Consider the following 20,095-nt stretch of genomic DNA (forward strand, 5'->3'; position numbering starts at 1 on the left):
AATTAGTACTTTCATATTATATCCACTACATTGTTTTGCTTTATTTCTTCCTCTCCCACTTGCAGTACATTGGACCGATAATAGTAGCAGTGAGAAAAATTGGAGAGATTAGAGTTGATCTTTAATTAACCCAAATAAATGCACACTTGAATTTTAATCCAAACGTCTAGTAATAAAACTATTCAAATGATGTCACCTGTAGCTGTGATTGGTCATAACAGAAAATTAACAATGTGGCTCTAACCATTAACAAAAAGGCTCGCATTTCAAAACGTACAGCAATAACAGTCACCACTTACTTCTTCTATGCTGCAAGCCTTCTCCACTTTCGGCACAGAAGCTGGAACATTTAAATCAACTTGGTGATCACTTGCCAGACTCGAACATCTGGCTCTTGGTTTTTCAATATCAGGAACAAGTTGCTTTGAAAGGTTTGTTCTCTCACTTCCATTACAATGAAAAGTTTTATTAAGTTGAATTGTGCTAGCAGAGTACTGCAATGAGTTGTGTACTTGACTTGAGGGTCCATCAATTAAAGCCGGTTTTGAAGATGTTGAGGCTAGAGCATTCTTACAATTGGACTTTGAGATCTTCTCTGCAATCGAAACGCGCTGCTTGTTTGTAGGGAGCATTTTCTTATACACAACATTCTGCAATTTCAAGACTGCCGACTTTGCTTTTAGTGCAGATTTGGAAAGCTGATCCTTAGTTAAGGCTTTTGGAAAAGAGAGGGAACATGGAGACCGTGGTGATGGAATGGAACCGACGGACCTTGGAACATTTTTTGATGAACCTTCAGATGAAGGGGAGACATTTTTTGGTGACAAATTTGTCTGAACTCTGGATACAACTTTAGGTTTGACATTGTTAAAGTTAGGCTTGGGGTAACATTTTATCTCCAATTTTGCTTTCATATTTGCATTATGTTTTACCTTGTAACATTGCCTCTGTACTGGGTCTCTGGTTGTATGCAGCTGCATGTTAATGGGAGACTCTTTTACAGGTGTGGTGTAGTTCCCATCCATTCTGCCAGTTGGATTCATATAGGGAGGGCTGAAGAATGTCATTCCTGTGGACTTTGGCAATGGGGTTGATGTTTGAGAGTAAGTATTTCCATCTTCATGAATTATTGAATTAGAAATTAGAAATGTTTCCTCATTTTTTTCCCTTGCTTGAGGTACAGGTTCCTCTGTATCACCATTCCAATTGGTGCTTTCAGATGCGGAATTTGAATTATTTGCTTCCTGCAACACCATAAAAGTGGCATCCATTGCCCAGTTGGCTGGCTTTCTGCAAGCTTCATTCCTTTGCATAGGTTTCTTACTGTCAACTTTGGTGGTTTGTTCATTTGTAGCTCCCAACTGTTCATGTACCATTTCCTTTGGTTGATATTTCACACAGAGGTCATCAGTGGAACGGAATTTCTCACGATCAGTGTTCTCCCTATCGTTCCAATTAGGATTTTGGGAGGGGCCGATAGAGAATCTAGCTCTCTGACCCAATTCTGCTTGACAAAGTACTTGCGCCTTTTCATCGACGACTGGCTGCTGATTTGATAGCCCTTCAAGAGGGTCCTTGGAATCAAAGACAACTTCCATTGGCAGTTGATATGTAGTCAGCAGGTCATCTGTCAGCTCACAGTCACCCACAGATTCAAAAACATCCAGTGACTGATCTGACACGACAATTGGTTCATACGAACTATTGGAAAATACTGACAATTCAGGGACAGACACAGTAGATTCAAATTCTGTGCTGCCAAGACAACCACCTTTCATTTCCAACTGTGCTTCACAAGGCAATATTAGATATTCTAAACTTTCTATACGTGTTTTAATTCCTATGCTTGAATTATTGGTATTGCGAATTTTATCAAAGTTCAAGCTGTTACCCGAAACGTGATGCACCGTCTTCTGAAGATACTCTTCATTTGAAACGTTAGAGTTTAACTTGTGTACAAAATCTGTGGCATGGCTGGCACCAAGGGGCTCAATGCAAGGCATCTTACTTTTGAGGGAGTTAGATAATTTACGTTTTTGGACACACCAGCCAGGATCTGTTATTGTAGCAGAACTCTCGGAGTTGCAACTCAGATTTGCAGTCATGTACTTATCTGAAGAGCTAGTTTGAGAATTAGTAACTTCATCACAGAGATGCTCATCAGCCACTTCTAATTCAGGTCCGGCTATATCTGGGATTCCGCACAATTCTTGGTCAGATAAGATTGCCCTGGCATTATTATTATTACTACTACTACGTGCAAACATTAGCTTATCTGGGATCATACACTTTTCAATAGTCAATTGGGTTGCCACATGGACTGTTTTACGAGATGTTCGTGCACAGGAATGTTTATTGTCATTCGTGTCATTGATCAGATTAGGCTGACATGCGCTATTTACTGTATCGGGCAAAGAATCATCCATTCCATTGCAGTTATTAGCTTGCAAGCTCATTTCAAATATATCCAACAGAGTTGTTCGGAATATTAATCTGACATTAGCAGCAGTGCACACAACACTCGAGGCAAATCAGAAAGGATAAATTGTTCCAAAATAGCAATTTGAATCGACTTGAATGTTGATTCTTCAAGCAAATAACGTTTATCTAGAAGTGAACAGAAAACAAAAGTTAGGTTTGCTACATATCCAATAGATATTCTCACTGGATTTTGTAATTTTAGAGTGCTATCTGATAATTCCAAATCATAATGCAATGCTTGCAGTGCAACTGGACCAAAGTTGTATCAACCTTACAGTAATACAAAATTTACAAGTTTAGAATTTGCCAGAAAATAAAACAGATGAATCCCAGAATGAAGTTCAGATTTCTCTGTGCAAAGTTTAAAGTCAGTGTTAAAACACCATAAAAGTAGACCCTACCGTCCACCATCTTCATGCCAGACATGTACCAAGATTCCCATGTTCCAGCAACCAGCCCACATCTATACAGAGCTAGAGTGCACTCCCAATCTTCCAACCTACCTCACAGTGAACACTGGACTTGTTCTCTGGAACTGTAATACTGCCATGGGACAACTATATCCTGCACTCTGATCATTTTCTCTTTGCTCTACCAGTTGTACTTACGTGACTTGATTGTATTCATGTGTAGTATCTGATTTAATCTTATAGCGCACCAACAAAAGCTTGTTTTTTTTTGTTTTTTTAAAAAATATTTTTATTTATTAGAAGTACAGTAAATTACAGTAGTACAAGCCAGATATTACATTTATTGTCCCCCTTCATTTTTTTAAGCTTTAAGGAAAGATAGAAATAAAGAAAGTAGAGAAAGTGAGAGAAAGTTGTGTTAGTGGAAAAGAGTGATCAATTTAAAAAAAAACCCATTAGTTAAGGAAAAGAGTTAAGAAATAGACCCCCGAAAACAAACAAAAAAAAAAAAAAAAAAGCTCTATTATGAAAACCGCGCAAAAGGGATATACCAACTTCGTATTTTTCCTCCCCCCTTTACCAGATCCTGACACCATTTCTTTTTTGAAGTACTGATGCACCTTATTCTTGTAGTAAGTCAATAAATGCAGACCACGTCTTTTGGAAGTGGTCTGATTTGCCTGCAAGGAGGAGTCTCATATCTTCCAGGTGTAATGTTTCAAACATATTTCAACAAAAGCTTTTCATTGCAAGTTAGTACACGTGACAATAATAAGCCAATACCATACTAAGTATTTAAGTCTCTTTTATGCAAGTCTGCTTTCTCCATCTAGAGAATTGTCCAGTTCCCATTTAAATCTACTACCATTTAAATATATTATCACTTAAATCTTTGCCCTTGTACAACGTGGGAACAGGCTCTACAGACAAACTCATCCATGCCAAACATGATGCCTTACTGAGTTAACCTCATTTACCTGCATTTGGCAGACACCCCTCAAAATCATTGGTATGGACAGTTTGGGCCTAACAGCAAGTTTGCTTGTTGTACGACTCTGACCTTAACCATTCAGGCACCTATTTAATTGTCTTTAAAACATTATAATTGTACCCACCTCCACAGCTTCCTTGGGCAGCTCCTCCATATACCCACCACCCTCTGAAACCCTGCCCATCAGATGTCCTTTAAATCTTTCCCCTCTCATTTTAAACCCATACCTTTACTTTTAGACTCTCCAAACTGGGAAAAATGACTGAATATTCACCTTCTCTGCTCCTCGCGATTTTATACATCGCTATATGATCATCCCCTCAGGCTCCTATACTCCAGAAAATACTCAGCCTGTCCAGTCTTTCCTGACGTTCAGTCCCTCCAGTCCTAGTAACATCCTTGGTCATCTTTGCTGCATCCTCTCATGTCTAATTAAATCTTTGCTATAGCTGGGCAACTGAAATACATACTAAATTCCATGTGCCTTCTTACCAATATCTTAGTTGTAAGATGGCATCTCAATTCCAGTACTCTACTCTGACTGTGGGCAAGCGAGCTAAATGCCTTCACCACCCTGCTCATCTGTGAGCTTCATACATCACTCCATCCTAAGCAACATCCCAGTGTATCTACTCAAAGCTATCTTTAGTGCAGACTTCCCCATTATGCAGCGACTCCACCTACAAATGAATATTAGTTGTACCAGACACTTCAGCTCTTATATTCCATGCCCAAACTAATAAAGTATCCCATCAGAACGGAACTCCCCTCCATGGACACAATCTACACACAGCGCTGTCAAAAAAGGGCAGAGATAATCATCAGAGACACACTACATCCAGCTCACTCCCTGCTCAAACACAAAAACTGCACATACAACCTCAGGCACAGACGAGCGGACAGCATCGCCACAAATAGGACACGCTTTTTTAAGAGCTTCTTCCCTGCCACAGTGAGACTCTTGGCCAAAACAAAATGAACTGATGTCCTGACCTACCTCATAGCATATCATATTATATCATATTATATTGTCTCCTGGGCCTGTGCAATTTACAATGCAATCGACACTTTTATATAGGGTTTGTGCAATTTACAATGTTCTCACTTTCCCCTTTATATAGGGTTTTAGGCACTTTCTTTTTTATTTTTAGAGAAGTATATGTTTTTATAGATTATGTGTCTTTCTGTGTGTCTTTTTAATTTGACTTGACTTGACTCTCTGAACAACCGCACAAGAGTTCCTATGTGTGTAAGCACAAATGGCAAATAAAGTTTTTGACCTTTGACCTTGATTTGCCACCTTATCTGCCCATGCTGTACCTTATGGGATCTTTGACTGTAAATAACCCTAATTGTTCTGTCTGGGACATATTACAATACTCTTGACTTGACTATATATACACACCAAAGGCCATGGTACGCAAGTTAAAGTCTCAGCCTGTCCAGCCTTTCCTCATATTCAAGCTCTTCAATCCAAGTAACATCCTCTCAATCTTAATGAAATCCTTGCTACAGCTGGGCAATAAAACGCATATAAAATTCCATGTGCCACCTTACCAATATCTTAGTTGTAAGATGGCATCTTAACCCCTGTACTCTGCCCTGACTGATCAAGGCAAGCTCGCCAAATGCCTTGATAGGTTCTTGATTAGCATGAGCATCGAAGGTTACGGGGAAAAGGCAAGAGAATGCAGTTGAGGGAAAAAATAGATCAGCCATGATCGAATGGCAGAGCAGATTCAATGGGCTGAATGGCCTAATTCTGCTATTATGTCTTATGCAGATTGAATGCAATTCGCAAGTTCTCTCTGTGACTGGCTGGGTTTCCTCAGAGTGTTCCAATTTCCTCCCAATTCCCAAATACATGTGGGTTTGCTGTTAATTGGTCTCTAAATTGCACCCTAATGCATGATGAAGGTGGGGTAAAACAGAACTAGCACGAACTGATTGATGATCAATGGTCAGTGTGGACTCGGTTGGGTGACAAATCCATGCTCTCTCCCTTAATTCTAAAAACGTAACATTTTCTCCAGAGATTGTCAAGAGGAAGGAGGAAAACATTGGCGACTTCAGGCATTAAGTTATAATCTGGATCTACCAAAAAAAAAGTTTTGCTTGAACATTATGGCCATGTACCTTTCTGCAGGTTTCATCTATGTATGTCCTGCCAATTATAAGCTCTATTGCATACTAAATAAAATAATTTGGGAGCACATTTCCTCTGCATTCAGCTTTGAATTGGTCGAGTCTTCACCCAGTTGTTCCCATCATTTCTTATTCAGCTCCAATCTTCACACTCCAGAATCTGCAGTGTTTTGATCCCCACTTCGTACCTCCCAGCCTCTGTTGCTATCACCACCCTTCCCATTCCAATCTGAAGTATCCGCCAATCAACATCTCGTCATCTGTCTCCACCCAACGCATGCCCCACTCGTCTCTTATACTGGTTACTTCACTCTAAGTTTTGATTTTTGGGGGCCAGACTACAAACCTTAACTATCCATTTTTCTCCAAACACTACCCGACCTGCTGAGTTCCTCCAATTTAAGAACTCCAACTAAAATTCCAATTTAACTGTCTCTACCTCCAAACCACACCTTCCCCAGCTGGCTCCATGTTCCAGTCATTCCTTATCTCTCCAGGTCTGCAAATGATCCCTCATTTCTGCCTCTGCATTCCCCTTTATATCTTTATGAGAAATATAATAAATTAATTATCTATTCTCTCTCCCCTCTCCACTCCAAGTCCTGATGCAGGGTTTTGATCCAATAAATGTTTTTCATCCATAAATGCAACTTGACCCACCAAGTTTCTCCAACTGATTGTTCCTGAATATTGCTTAATCAAATATTTAACTCTCCAATTCATCGGATAAATATGGTCACCTTCTCAACAATCACAGCCCTTTGAATAATTGCCCAGTCCATCACCGGCTTTGACCTCCCCACCGTCGAAGGGATCTATCGTAGTCGCACCCTCAAAAAGGCAGCCAAAATCATCAAGGACCCACACCATCCTGGCCACACACTTATCTCACGACTGCCATCAGGAAGAAGGTACAGGAACAGCTTCTTCCCCACAGCCATCAGGCTATTAAACATAACGAATAAGCTATGAGCTCTGAATTGCAAAAGACTATTATATGTTATTTACACTATATTTGTTATTTATTTAACTTTTTCTTTTCTCCCCCCGTTATATACAATGTTTACATATTCTGTTGTGCTGTATGTAGCAAGTAAGAATTTCATTGTCCCGTCCAGGATATATGACAATAAAACACTCTTGATTAATGTAACTTGAGAGAAACAGGCTCAACCACTGAAAGCACACCGAGCCGCCCCTGGTGTTTAACTGGAATGGACAGCATGTACAAGGACTCCCCAGCTATGAGTGATGACATTTACAAAACCAACTTTTACGTAGATTTTACCATGCTTTAAAAGCATTTTTAGTTCAGTTTAGTTCATTGTCATGTGTACCGAGGTAGTGAAAATATTTTGTTACGTGCTTATAATCTAGTAAAAATATTTCATGGAATTCATTAATGTCTGGATACTGTACATCGTTCTTTAATTTAATTATGGGTAGTGTTGGAGTAATTATTCAATGAAATAAAAGAATTACAGCAAGCGCATCCAGTACAATTTACTTTTGAAGACAGACTTTTTGACTTGTGGCAAAGTCAGCTCTCTGACAGTCCTCAGGAACCAAATCCTTGCAAAACCTGGGGACAGGGTAAACAGATGTCTATCGCCAGATCAGGTAAAACCAGCATAGTCAGATTTTGTTGATTTTAGTTTCATGTTTTTTCATTCTTAATCAAGAAATTACTGCACGATGTAATGATGCTTACCCAAAGATTCTGCAAAATAAAAAACTGCAAACGTTTCTCCTATTAGTTGTGAATGCTCTGTTCAATTGGGCCAGAGTGACTTGCGCCTACAAATCCTAATTTGATGTTTCATTGGCCAACAGCAAATCACTTCTAAAGTATTGATTAGCGGATAATTTAATTGACAAATGTTTTGCTGAAACAAAAACCATGTCCAAAAATATCAAAAGGTTCATCAGGTTCCCAGGTGCATTCTTCTGTACTAGCACACCTTTTTTTGAGACTGATCCAGTTAGATATTAACTGAAGTTATTCATGTGCACAATGCTTCTGATTTTATTGATGAAAGCTATGAATTTGCAAAAGTTGATTTGGTATTTAATTAAAATTAAGATGTGTGATCCATAGCCCCAAATGAAAGATTTATCCAAGTTCAAGCCACTAAATGTTACGTTACATGCTTAAGTTCTGAAATCGAAAGAATTATGCTTTTTTGTGTTACTTAAAATACAGAACTGAGTTCAACTAATAGATTAAATTTAAACTCCAAGTATGCACACCAGCCGTCCATCGTTGCACATCATCTGCCTTCAATTTTTCTCCAAGGGGAAAGTAAAATATAGGAACAACAAAAATAACCTCACTCTTTGCATCATTCTTTACTGCAAGACAGAGGCAGCCCTGACATTAATGACCTGGAATCTGCAGGGAGGTTTCAACTATTCATTTCCCTGCATTCCAAATCTTCACAATTGCAGTGATCCAGGATACCCGTTTCTCTTAGGCTAATGCTTGAACAAGACTTAGGATGCTTCCTACCCTATCTCAAGATAATGAGTAAAGTAAATCAGGATCCTCTGTAACGTAAATCAGGATCCATCTTAATGAGTAAAGTAATCGGGAACCTCATGTTCTATTCGCGTAAAAACATAATTCTAGTAGATAAACATTCACAGACTCATAGACATGCTGGAGCACATACTATAGCTATTTTCCTGGATTAACTATAGTCCACAGTAATGGGTGGGGCAAGAAAGACAAAGAGATAGCAATGTAGTAACTAGAGAGCAAACAGAAATTGTTCATTATTTTTAATTCTGAGGATTAAGCAGATTAATCTATAGTACATTCCATAAAGAAGCCATGGAGTAGCCCCAGGAAACATTAACTCTCTTGATAGATATTGGAATCATGCAAAATTTAGATCAATCAACAGACAAAGAGAAATGTCTTGCTATCAAAACTTTTTACTGTTTCTTTAAAAGTTGGAATTATGCATCTTGCACCTAAATAATGGTGGATGGAACAACATTCAAACTATTACATTATTCATTTCATTATCCTTATCCGCCAATTTTTCTGAGGTGACCTTCACGTCTATCCCACCATAGTTCCAAATCAGTAAAAAACAAACCTCAGAATCTGACAAGTAGCAAGAAACCTGCGTCTGCAATTGGAGCCAAGTGCCATATTCAAAATTCAATCATTTTGCTTTGTTCAATGGTGATCCATTGATGCATACATCTGATAATATCCTTTTACTTCATACTTGTACAGCATAATAGGACAGTACAATGTACAGCATAATATTGGTACATTCCCTGCATATCCATGTACCTATCTTAAAGACTTTTCAATGCCGCCATCATATCTGCCTCCACCACTACCCCTGGCAGCATGTTCCTAGCACCCACCACTCTAAATAAACATTCACTGTACATCTCAAGCCTTCCCCTCTGATCTTAAAGCTATGCTCTCTAGTCTTTAACATTTCTACCTTGGGAGAAAACTTCTAACCGCCCACAAAGACTCAATTTTCCAGACATTTCAGGTCTCCACTCAACATCAGACACCCCAGAGAAAAAAAAATCCAAGTTTGTCCAACCTCTTCTTGGAGATAAACATTCTGGCAAACCTCTCCTGCACCCTCCCCAAAGCCTCCATATCGTTCCTGTTATGGCATGACCAGAACTGCAAACAATTCTCCAAATGTGGCTGAGAGTGTTTTGGCTTGGACTCCAGATGATTCATTGAAGAGGCTAAATAGGCAATATGGTGTTTTGTTTCTAACGTTCTTCTTTACCACATACATTTGGGTTGGTAGTTAAAGCACTGTATGCCCTTTCTGCAGGATGTGGGAAGTCTGGGAGAAGACTACACCAGTGGGAAGTGCATCCAGCTGCAATTCCTGACATGGAATCCTGTGTGGAGAGAACAGAGTTGTGATTGGACAACTTCAGGATCATCCAGGAGTGAGAGCATCATAGATATGAGTGACAGTGATGTGGTCCATTTACCATTTCCAGAGCATTATCACCACCAACTGCAGTATAAAAATCAGAAGACCAAATTGGGTTAGAATACCAGGCAAAAATATTATTTTTTCAATATAATGGGGTAGCAAGGAATAAATTGTTGAACGCTCACAGAGAGTGGTGATTCCTTGGAATTTTCTGCCTCAGAGGGCGGTGGAGGCAGGTTCTCTGGATGCTTTCAAGAGAGCTAGATAGGGCTCTTAAAAATAGCAGAGTCAGGGGATATGGGGAGAAGGCAGGAATGGGGTACTGATTGGGGATCATCAGCCATGATCACATTGAAAGGCGGTGCTGGCTCAAAGGGCCAAATGGCCTACTCCTGCACCTATTGTCTAATAAGCAATATAAACAAAGCACAAACATCCAGTGTCGCAAATGGGTGAATGGTACAATTATTTGCAGTTTATTAACCTATAATGTTAATAATTTAGTCATAATCGCGGGTCCGGGGGGAGAGAGAGACCGCTTCCCGGAGCTCCCGCAACGCGACTTCTCCAGCCTGTGTCGCGGGGTTGGAACGACCCGGAGCGGAGTCATACAGTGCCCGCCGGGGGCTCCAACTTCGAGACTTTTAGACCGGGAGCGGGGCTGTAAATCGCCCGGCACGGCCTAAAATGGCCGTGGGACTTATCATCGCCCGCCTGGGGCTTGGACATTGGGAGAGACATGGAGAACAGGGGAGATAAAAGACTTTTGCCTTCCATCACAGTGGGTTCACTGTGATGGATGTTTGTGTGAATTAAATTGTGTGTATGTCTAGGAATTGTCTTTGTTTGTATGGCTGTGGAAACAAAATTTCGTTTGAGCCTCACTGAGGCTCAAATGACAATAAAATTGTATTGTATTGTATTGTATTGTATATATAAAGTCCCAGCTCTCCAGTCCAACAACATTTTTTGTTTACTATTCACAACCAGAGCAAGATAACTGGCTCCAAAATCATTTTTCTCTAATCTCTACCTCCTGGTCATACAAATTTGATGTTGCTCTTTCTAGCCAAGGGGACAATTCACTTTGAAAACAACAAACCTATATCCTTGTACCACACATATTTGGGTATAAAAACCAAACCACTGAAGTTCAGACTGGTATGCATGACACCTCTTGCTGCTTGTGAATAAGGCTTTTGGAATGCTGCTCACAATGGTAAATCCACACAAGGAACATTAGATACAGAATTTTCACTTCTGCAATGCAATTTAATTGATTTTATTGGAGTCACATTTCAGCTACTCTGGCTGAACATGACCTTGTTCAGTTTACTTTTCTCAGATTAAAATCACAAAGTATTATTGATGCACCATAACAATGAGCATGCAAGACTGACAGGCTCCCATTTCTCTCTGGAGGTCATGTACTAAATCACCGAGGAGGAAGGACATGAGCCAATTACCCAGCTATATCTATTGCAGGCATCAAATTGGAGGACTGTCAAATATTTGGTTCTAGGCCAACTTTTTCAAACAAGCTTACCGATTTCACAATCTGGCCATCATCATCTCAACATTTCTGTGAACCTTGCGCCTTTGGATTCTCTTTCCCCAGATTAAGAGGAGAACTAAATCATGATAATTTAATTTGGATACATGACTGCATTCATTCATACTAAGCCAATTATCTTCAATATAAAAACTGCAGCCTTGAGCTCAGCTGTAATTCATTAACACAAAATCTATATGCAGAGTACACACTTTATACTCATTCTAAGGGCACATAGGTAACTGCACTAAAAAAAAAGGATTTTTTCCATCTTCAGTAATCGGAGCCCAATAATTTTCAGCAAGGAGGCCAGTGTCAAGAGCCAGCGGTGAAATATCCAGGCCAAATTGAGCTTGGTTGACCTGGCCATGTTCTACTTTGACTTTAAAAAGCTGTAGAAACAAAACGAGGAATAGTAGGGAGAAATAGAAAATAAGACAAGTCAGCCGCCGGCAGGAAAATAACGCATGTGATACCTTAGTCCGAAGGGAAAGGGATCATGTTAGGGGCCAAAGTATCATAAGTTGGCAAAAAGGAGACAGCAGCAGAGTTTCACCCTCCTGGAATTTCATACCAAATGTTGCCTGCAGCTAGACAAATGCAAACATATTTGTGTGGCTGTATTCCCTAATTTACAGTAAGCTGTGGTGCAAAACAACCTAATGAAATCCTAAACACCCTTCAATTTTCTATGTAGCACATCGGGAACCAAGTAATATGAAACTGTCAAAATCAATGCATCATCCATTGTAATTTGATGCCGATTTCAAATACATAACTTTTGGGATTTTCTTTCCCCTGTAGCCTCCAATCTTTCAGGTTGAGAATCCCAGAGGCCACCACATTCTATTACTATTACTTTTGAATAAATATATACCTTATTTTAAAAGATCCTCTTAAATGTAAGTATTATTTGTTAAAGCATCCTTTCAGGACTATTTACCTGCAGCCTCCTGCATTCTCACCTCCAAAAGAAGCCTTTAAGCTTTTTTCCCATATACTTTCCATCTAATAGCTTACTTTTCCTTTTACTGCTTAACATTAAATATCCTTTCCAGACCTTGTTGCTGACATTTCAGCTGTGTAAAATAAGAGTGGGGCCTTGAGGGCCTTGTGGAGCTGATGTTGAGGCATTTTGCCAAATGTCTTTGAAAATCTGCTTGGGTAGCCATCCAACAGCAAGTGTCAGGATCGGTCCGAGTCAGCATGGATTTACGAAGATGAAATTATGCTGGAATAATCTTCAGGAATTTTTTGAGGATGTAACTAAGAACTGCAGTTGTACTGGGCCCTGGTGAGACCTCACTTGTATTGTGTCTCTCCAAATCTGAGGAAAGACATCTTGCTATTGATGGAGTGCAGCGTAGTTTCACAAGGTTAATTCTCGGGAAGGCGGGACTGTCATATGTTGAAAGAATGGAGCGACTGGGCTTGTATACTCCGAAATGAGAGGGGATCCTATTGAAACTTATAAAATTATTAAGGGATTGGACACGCTAGAGCAGGGGTTCCCAACCTTTTGTTCCGTTTACCCCTGGTGAATTTTCGAAAGTGAATTTACCCCACCCCGCTTTGTTAAGTAATTTGAGTTTACACTTCTATCATAATAAAGCAACCGACAATGGGGAATTTCAAAATACTGTTTTTAACATTTTGTTCAAATTTACCCCCTGGGTAGGCAAAATTTACCCCCTGGGGTAAATTTACCCCAAGTTGGGAACTCTTGACAGAGGCAGGAAACATGTTTCCAATGTTGGGGGAGTCCAGAACCAGGGGCCACAGTTTAAGAATAAGGGGTAGGCCATTTAGAACGGAGATGAGGAAATCCTTTTTCACCCAGAGTTGTGAATCTGTGGAATTCTCTGCCTCAGAAGGCAGCGGAGGCCAATTCTCTGAATGCTTTCATGAGAGTTAGATAGGGCACTTAAAGTTGACGGAGTCAAGGGACATGAGGAAAAGGCAGGAACGGGGTACTGATTGTGGATGATCAGCCATGATCACAATGAATGGCGGTGCTGGCTCGAAAGGCCAAATGGCCTTTTAATGGCCCTCTATTGTCAAATCCTACAGGACCAAAGATATTTTGGGTGAATTATTACCCTATTGACACGTGGTCAAATATCTTCCCCTGTACAAGCTAAGGGACAGGCAGTACATTGCATGATTAGCAGACAGATGACTGCACATGCTGGAATAGGGAACAAAAACATGAAATCAGTAGGTCAAGTCGTATCTCTCCCTACTCAGTTCTGAGGTACCCACCTGCTTCAAGACGACCACCATCATCCCGGTGCCGAAGAAAAGCAAGATTTCATGTGTAAACGACTACCGTCCAGTGGCCTTGACATCTACCACCATGAAATGTTTTGAGAAGCTAGTTGTGGAATGCATTAAATCCAGTCTACCCAGCGGCCTTGACCCACTGCAGCTCGCCTACCGCCACAACAGGTCCACGGACGATGTCATCACCCTATTCCTACCCTAATTCCTGAAACACCTGGACGAGAGAGACACCTTCTTCAGACTCCCAATCATAGACTACAGCTCTGCCTTTAACAATATTATACAATCCAAGCTGATCACCAAATTCCCGGGACTTGGTGTCAGCACTCATCTCTGCAACTGGATCCTCGACTTCCTGATCAGACTCCAAATCACCCTCTATGATAATCGTCAACACTCTACAAGGCTGCGTCCTCAGCCCCCTTTATTCCTACACGACTGTGCTGCCATGTACAAATCCAATTCAATTTTCAAAATTCACCAACGATACTGCTGATATCTAATAATGATGAAAGAGTACAGCAAGGAGATCGAGAACCTCATGTCCTGGTATCTATCCTTTCTCTCAATGTCAGCAAGACAAATGCGATACTGATCGACATACCCCACTTTGCATCGATGGTGCCGAAGTAGAGATGGTTGAAAATTCCTAATTCCTAGAAGTCAATATCATCAACTTCTCCTGGACCACCCATATTGAAGCAACGACCGAGAAAGCACACCAACGAACTTCCTTAGAAGTCTTAGGAAGTTCGGCATGTCCCCTACAATTCTTACTAACTTCTACAAATGCACCATAGAAAGCATTTTATCCTGATGCATCACAGCTTGGTTTGGCAATAGTTCCATCCAAGACCGCAAGAAATTGCAGCAAATTGTGGACATTCCCCAGACCATCGCACAAACCACCTTTGTTTGACTACATTGACTCTATTTATACCTCCTTCAGCAAGGCCAGCGGCATTATTATCCCTTCTCCCTCCCCGACAAGGCAAAAGATATAGAAAATGCACACCTCCAGATTCAGGGACAGTTTCTTCACATCTGTGATCAGGCAACTGAATTATCCTACTACAACCAGAGAGCTGTCCTGTACTACTATCTACCTCACTGGTGACCCTCAGACTATCCTTGATCAGACCTTGCTGGCTTTAACTTGCACTAAACGTTATTCCGTTAGGTATCTATACACTGTAAACGGCTCGATTGTAATCATGTGTTGCCTCATGTTCCACTGACTGGATAGCACACAAAAGCTTTTCACTGTACCTTGGTACACGTGACAATAAGCTAAACTGGTCAGAATCTACGGAAGGAGAAGTGCAAGTGAATATTTCACTCAAGATCTTGCATCAGGAATATTCACCGTTGCTCTTATTCCCAATGATTACACCTTTCAAAACAAACACCTTTCATTGTGCAATAATTGCTCTCATCAGCAATTGCCAAGTCTTTCAACATTTGTTTCCTTTCCAATATACAACCTCATCCCACGCAGTTTAAACCACTATATTTAAATGGCATTATTAAAAATTAATCTCAATCTACTCTTCTGGCAGATGATCACCATAGAACAAATGCTAACCACAATTTCTTTTTTAAAGTAGCTATTATGTACCGTTCACCTCCTGATGTTCACCGGGTATTCATCTTTCTCTTCCACATGCCTTCACACACCCTCAAGAATCACCCTTATGTCAGACTACACCTACATCTTACCAAAGACTGGTCATAACTTAGTCATAGAGTCAGAGTTATTGCATGGAAACAGGGACCCATTGGCCAAATTGTCCATGCCAAACAAGGTGCCTCATATCTAAGCCAATTCCATTTGGCCATGTTCGTCACATACCCCACTCAACCTTCTCTATCCGTGTACTTGTCCAAGTGTCTTTTAAATCCTGATTATAGTACCCGCCTCAACTTCATCCTCTGGCAGCTTGCTCCATACACCCACCACCCTCAGTGAAAAAGATGCACTTTAGGTTCCTTTTAAATCTTGCCCCTCATCTTAAACCCCTGTCCTCTGGTTCTTGACTCACCAACCATGGGTTAACGACTCTGCATTAATCTTACCTATTCCCTTTGTGATTTCATACATCTTTATAACATCAGCCCTCAGCCTCCTGAGTTCCAAGGAATAAAGTCCTGGCTTGTCCAACCTTTCCCCAGAGTTCAGGTCCTAAGGTTCTGGCAACATCATCAATCAGTTCTGCACTCTTTCCAGTTTAATGTTTCCTATGGTACAAAACTCCAATTGTGGCCTCACAAAGGAGGGGAAGTGGACTATAGTCAAAATCACCAGTAATTCACCCCAGATTCATCCACACTGCAATCATTTCAGTGGAGGGCAGTTTTTTTTTAAACTGGAAAATCATTGGACTTGTGCCTTAACTTGATTCCATCTTAATCTATGCAGGAGACAAGACAGCCCTTTAATGTTATTTTCCCTTTTCTAAATGGCTTTGGTCTGTTCTCACTTTCCTTCCATATTCATATTAATTACATGCTCACTCTCCAAATCAGTTCACTGCTGTAGCAAATGTCATAAACAACCTTCAACAAATCAATTCCTCACAATTGGTGTAATCAATTAACAGTGTACACCGCAAATGTCGTCTCATATCAAGTATTTTACTCAACATTTCTGCCCAATTTGACAGTTATTATGAGATTGCTAATGCCAAATTCCATAGTTTATTGAACTATCCTCAACCTTCACAGCGCAACTCCAAGGGGACCTATCCTTGGGGACCAAAGTATTTCACCTCAATTATGCCCTTATAACCCTGTACGAGGTTCCTTACTCTTGTATCCCATCTCTCTTGCAATAAGAATCAATATTCAATTTTCTTTCAGGTTATTTGTGTACTAGTCAGCATACACATCGTAAGATAACATTTCTGAACACCATGTAACGGCCTCTTAGCTTTAAACTTTCTGCTTTTCGACTCTTCCCAGTGTAACCAGCTAAACTAGCCTCGCATTTCACCTGCCATTATCAATTTGCCTCCACAAATCAAAGACCACCAGTTACTGCTCATCAAAATTTAAAAAAAATCATTTTATCAGTGTTACTGCAAATCAGTATTATTTGCAATCAAATATCTATTCCTGCAAACACTTACACTCAATCCCATGTCAAATACAGTATTTCTTGCAGCACTTGTATCTTTCCAAAAGATAAAGTTCCATGTACCGGCATTCAGTTTTCCACCTGCAAGTTGCAAACTCATAAGCTCCAATGTTTCATAATATTTCCATTTCATAAAACCATGTTGATTCTGCTTAGCGGTTAAGTGTTCAAACACTACTTCCTTTTAATTAATTCCAGCCTTTTCCTGACTGACATTTGGTTTGTGGTTGCCCTATCCTCTGGGATCTTATCCAAATATTGCTCATTTCTATAATTATCCCCGTCCTTGGGTTTACACCCATTCTTACAATCAAAAAGCCTCAAGCATGCAAACCAAATCCAAGAAATTCCTTAAAGTGTGGTTTTGGTGGAGTACACAGTTTAGATATAATGATTTTTATGATAAAGTGCTGGAGGAACTCAGCAGGTCAGGCGACATCTGAAGTGGGAATGGACAGGTGACATTTCGGGTTGGGACATTCTTGAGACTGAATTGACGTCACAAAATGTCTATATAACCATGGTGGCTCTTTACTGCTCTCTAATTGTGTGACAGCCACTGGGTCCAAGCAAACAACCCAAGCTTTAAGGAAAATTTACACTGAGCAAATACAGCACTGAATTTAGGTTAAAATCTTTACATAAACATACTTTTGGTCTAGTCATCTATGTTGGGAGCCACAGGATCCTCAATTAATATCTGTATTTGCCAAAGGAGATTGGGGAACTTGGGAAAGTTAACAGATGTTTCAAGGACAGTCTGAGTTACAATCATTAGTGGTCCAGAACATCCAAAGACATAAGTAGATAAATCTCCCAGGCCTGATCAGATATTTCCAAGCATATTGTTGGGAAGCTGGAGACGAAATTGCATACGTCTTGGCCAAGACATACAAATCATCGATAGAAGTTTAAATGCCTTGCTTAAGTCCACAGACTGTGTATACAGCCCAGCCCCTTGTCAACCTTCTTGCTACTTCAATACCATATAACCATATAACAATTACAGCACGGAGACAGGTCATCTCGTCCCTTCTAGTCCGTGCCGAACACTTATTCTCCCCAAGTCCCATCTACCTGCACCCAGACCATAACCCTCCATACCTTTCCCGTCCATATACCTATCCAATTTATTTTTAAATGATAAAATCGAACCTGCCTCCACCACTTCCACTGGAAGCTCATTCCACACCGCTACCACTCTCCAAGTAAAGAAGTTCCCCCTCATGTTACCCCTAAACTTCTGTCCCTTAATTCTCAAGTCATGTCCTCTTGTTTGAATCTTCCCTACTCTCAAGGAGAAAAGCTTATCCACATCAACTCTGTCTATCCCTCTCATCATTTTAAAGACCTCTATCAAGTCCCCCCTTAACCTTCTGCGCTCCAAAGAATAAAGACCTAACTTGTTCAACCTTTCTCTGTAACTTAGTTGCTAAAACCCAGGCAACATTCTAGTAAATCTTCTCTGTACTCTCTCTATTTTGTTAACATCCTTCCTATAATTAGACAACCAAAATTGTACACCATAATCCAGAATTGGCCTCACCAATGCCGTGTACAATTTTAACATTACATCCCAACTTCTATACTCAATGCTCTGATTTATAAAGGCCAGCACACCAAAAGCTTTCTTTACCACTCTATCTACAAAAGATGCCACCTTGCCATACAAAAATCTGATTTTTGTTTATCACACGATCCCCCACGTACAATAACATGCTGACCTTCCTTCATCAACATCTAACTTTCCAAATATGTATACATCTTAATCCACAGAATCCTCTCCAGTAACTTTCCCATCACAGATGTCAGGCTTACTGGTCTATAGTTCCCATGTTTTCTTTTCAGCCCTTCGAGGCACAACAGCAGCCAGTCTTCCAGCACCTGCGTCTATCTATGATTCACATCTCAGCCAGGATTTCTGTAATTTCTTCCCAGCAACATATCTATCCAGGCCTACCATGAAACTATTTGGTAGGCTGCTCTGAAAGGTTAGATTACATGGGATCCAGGAAGGGCTAGCTAACTGGATACAGAATTAGCTTCATGATAGGAAGCAGAGGGTGGTTAAAGGAAGGTTGTTTGTCAGACTGGAAACACGCTTCCAGTGCAGGGCCCATTGCTGTTTGTCATCTATATCATTAATTTGGTGAGAATGTACAAGGCATGATTTGCAAGGTTACGGATGACACTAAAATAGGTGGTATTGTAGACAGTGAAGATGGTTATCTGGAATTATAATTGGATCTGGATCAGCTGGGCACGTGATTACCATTAAAGAGCATTCCTGAAACGAGGATACAAGGAATTTTGATAAGTTTGCTGGCTTGATCATTTCCAATAATGCTCTTCAAATCTACAGCTCTTGACAGGTGATTGATTTCAAACAATTAAGGGTACTCTAAGAATTGATTAGTGTTGTTCATTTGCAGACTTCAACCCATGCCTATTGCAGCTCAATGCAAGCTGTACAAATAATTACCATCTGCAACCGTCAAAATTAAGATGTATTCACTTAAAGTGCAATGCTTAATCGGAAAATAAATTTGTAAGAGTTCCAGGTCCCTTACTCCACAATGCTTAAGGATTTTTAAGTTTTTTTGCTAGCGAATGGCTTGAGCTTGGAACACACGAATCGAGACAGAGACCATCTAGTCAAGTATTGAATATGTTGAACTGGGATTGTCTAGATTGTTGCCATGTGTTTATTTTTATTGTATAACTTAAAGTTTTTAAAGCACAAAACCTTAAATGTATCCACTATCCAAAAACCTCCCAGTGCACTGGAAGGATCAGGAAACCATCTGCCATCCTGTTGGAGAAATATCCCCTGGTTTAACACCCTGATCACAGCCCGTTCTGAGGGGTATGCATTCCCCCAAAATCTGTTATACCAAGAGATTTCAGGAAGGACATTCTTGCTATTGAGGGAGTGCAGCGTAGGTTCACAAAGTTAATTCCCGGGATGGCGGGACTGTCATATGCTGAATTGCGGTGCGGACTCGAAGGGCCGAATGGCTTACGCCTGCACCTATTGTCTATTAATAGTTTGTCAGACAAAGCAATGCCGTGATTCAGTGGTTTGCACCATGTGCTTTGTTTCCATCATTTATCCAAACATGTGTAGGTGAGATTAGAGGCCCTAAATTGACCCATAATGATTTA

At 40.3% G+C, this 20,095-nt stretch overlaps 1 protein-coding gene across 3 annotated transcripts in view; it reads right to left on the reverse strand.

Annotated features, from left to right (window-relative positions):
• Positions 1 to 20,095, reverse strand: part of mtus1 (microtubule associated scaffold protein 1) — a 148,950-nt gene that overhangs the window by 108,729 nt on the left and 20,126 nt on the right. For all 3 annotated transcript variants that reach the window (XM_033029476.1, XM_033029459.1, XM_033029467.1), the window contains exon 2: positions 300 to 2,607. In XM_033029476.1, the coding sequence (XP_032885367.1) occupies positions 300 to 2,456 (2,157 nt within the window). In that variant the 5' untranslated portion in view covers positions 2,457 to 2,607. The remainder of the gene's footprint in view (positions 1 to 299; positions 2,608 to 20,095) is intronic.

The sequence above is a fragment of the Amblyraja radiata genome, chromosome 1 (genome assembly GCF_010909765.2).
Source record: "Amblyraja radiata isolate CabotCenter1 chromosome 1, sAmbRad1.1.pri, whole genome shotgun sequence".
Lineage (NCBI taxonomy): Eukaryota > Metazoa > Chordata > Chondrichthyes > Rajiformes > Rajidae > Amblyraja > Amblyraja radiata.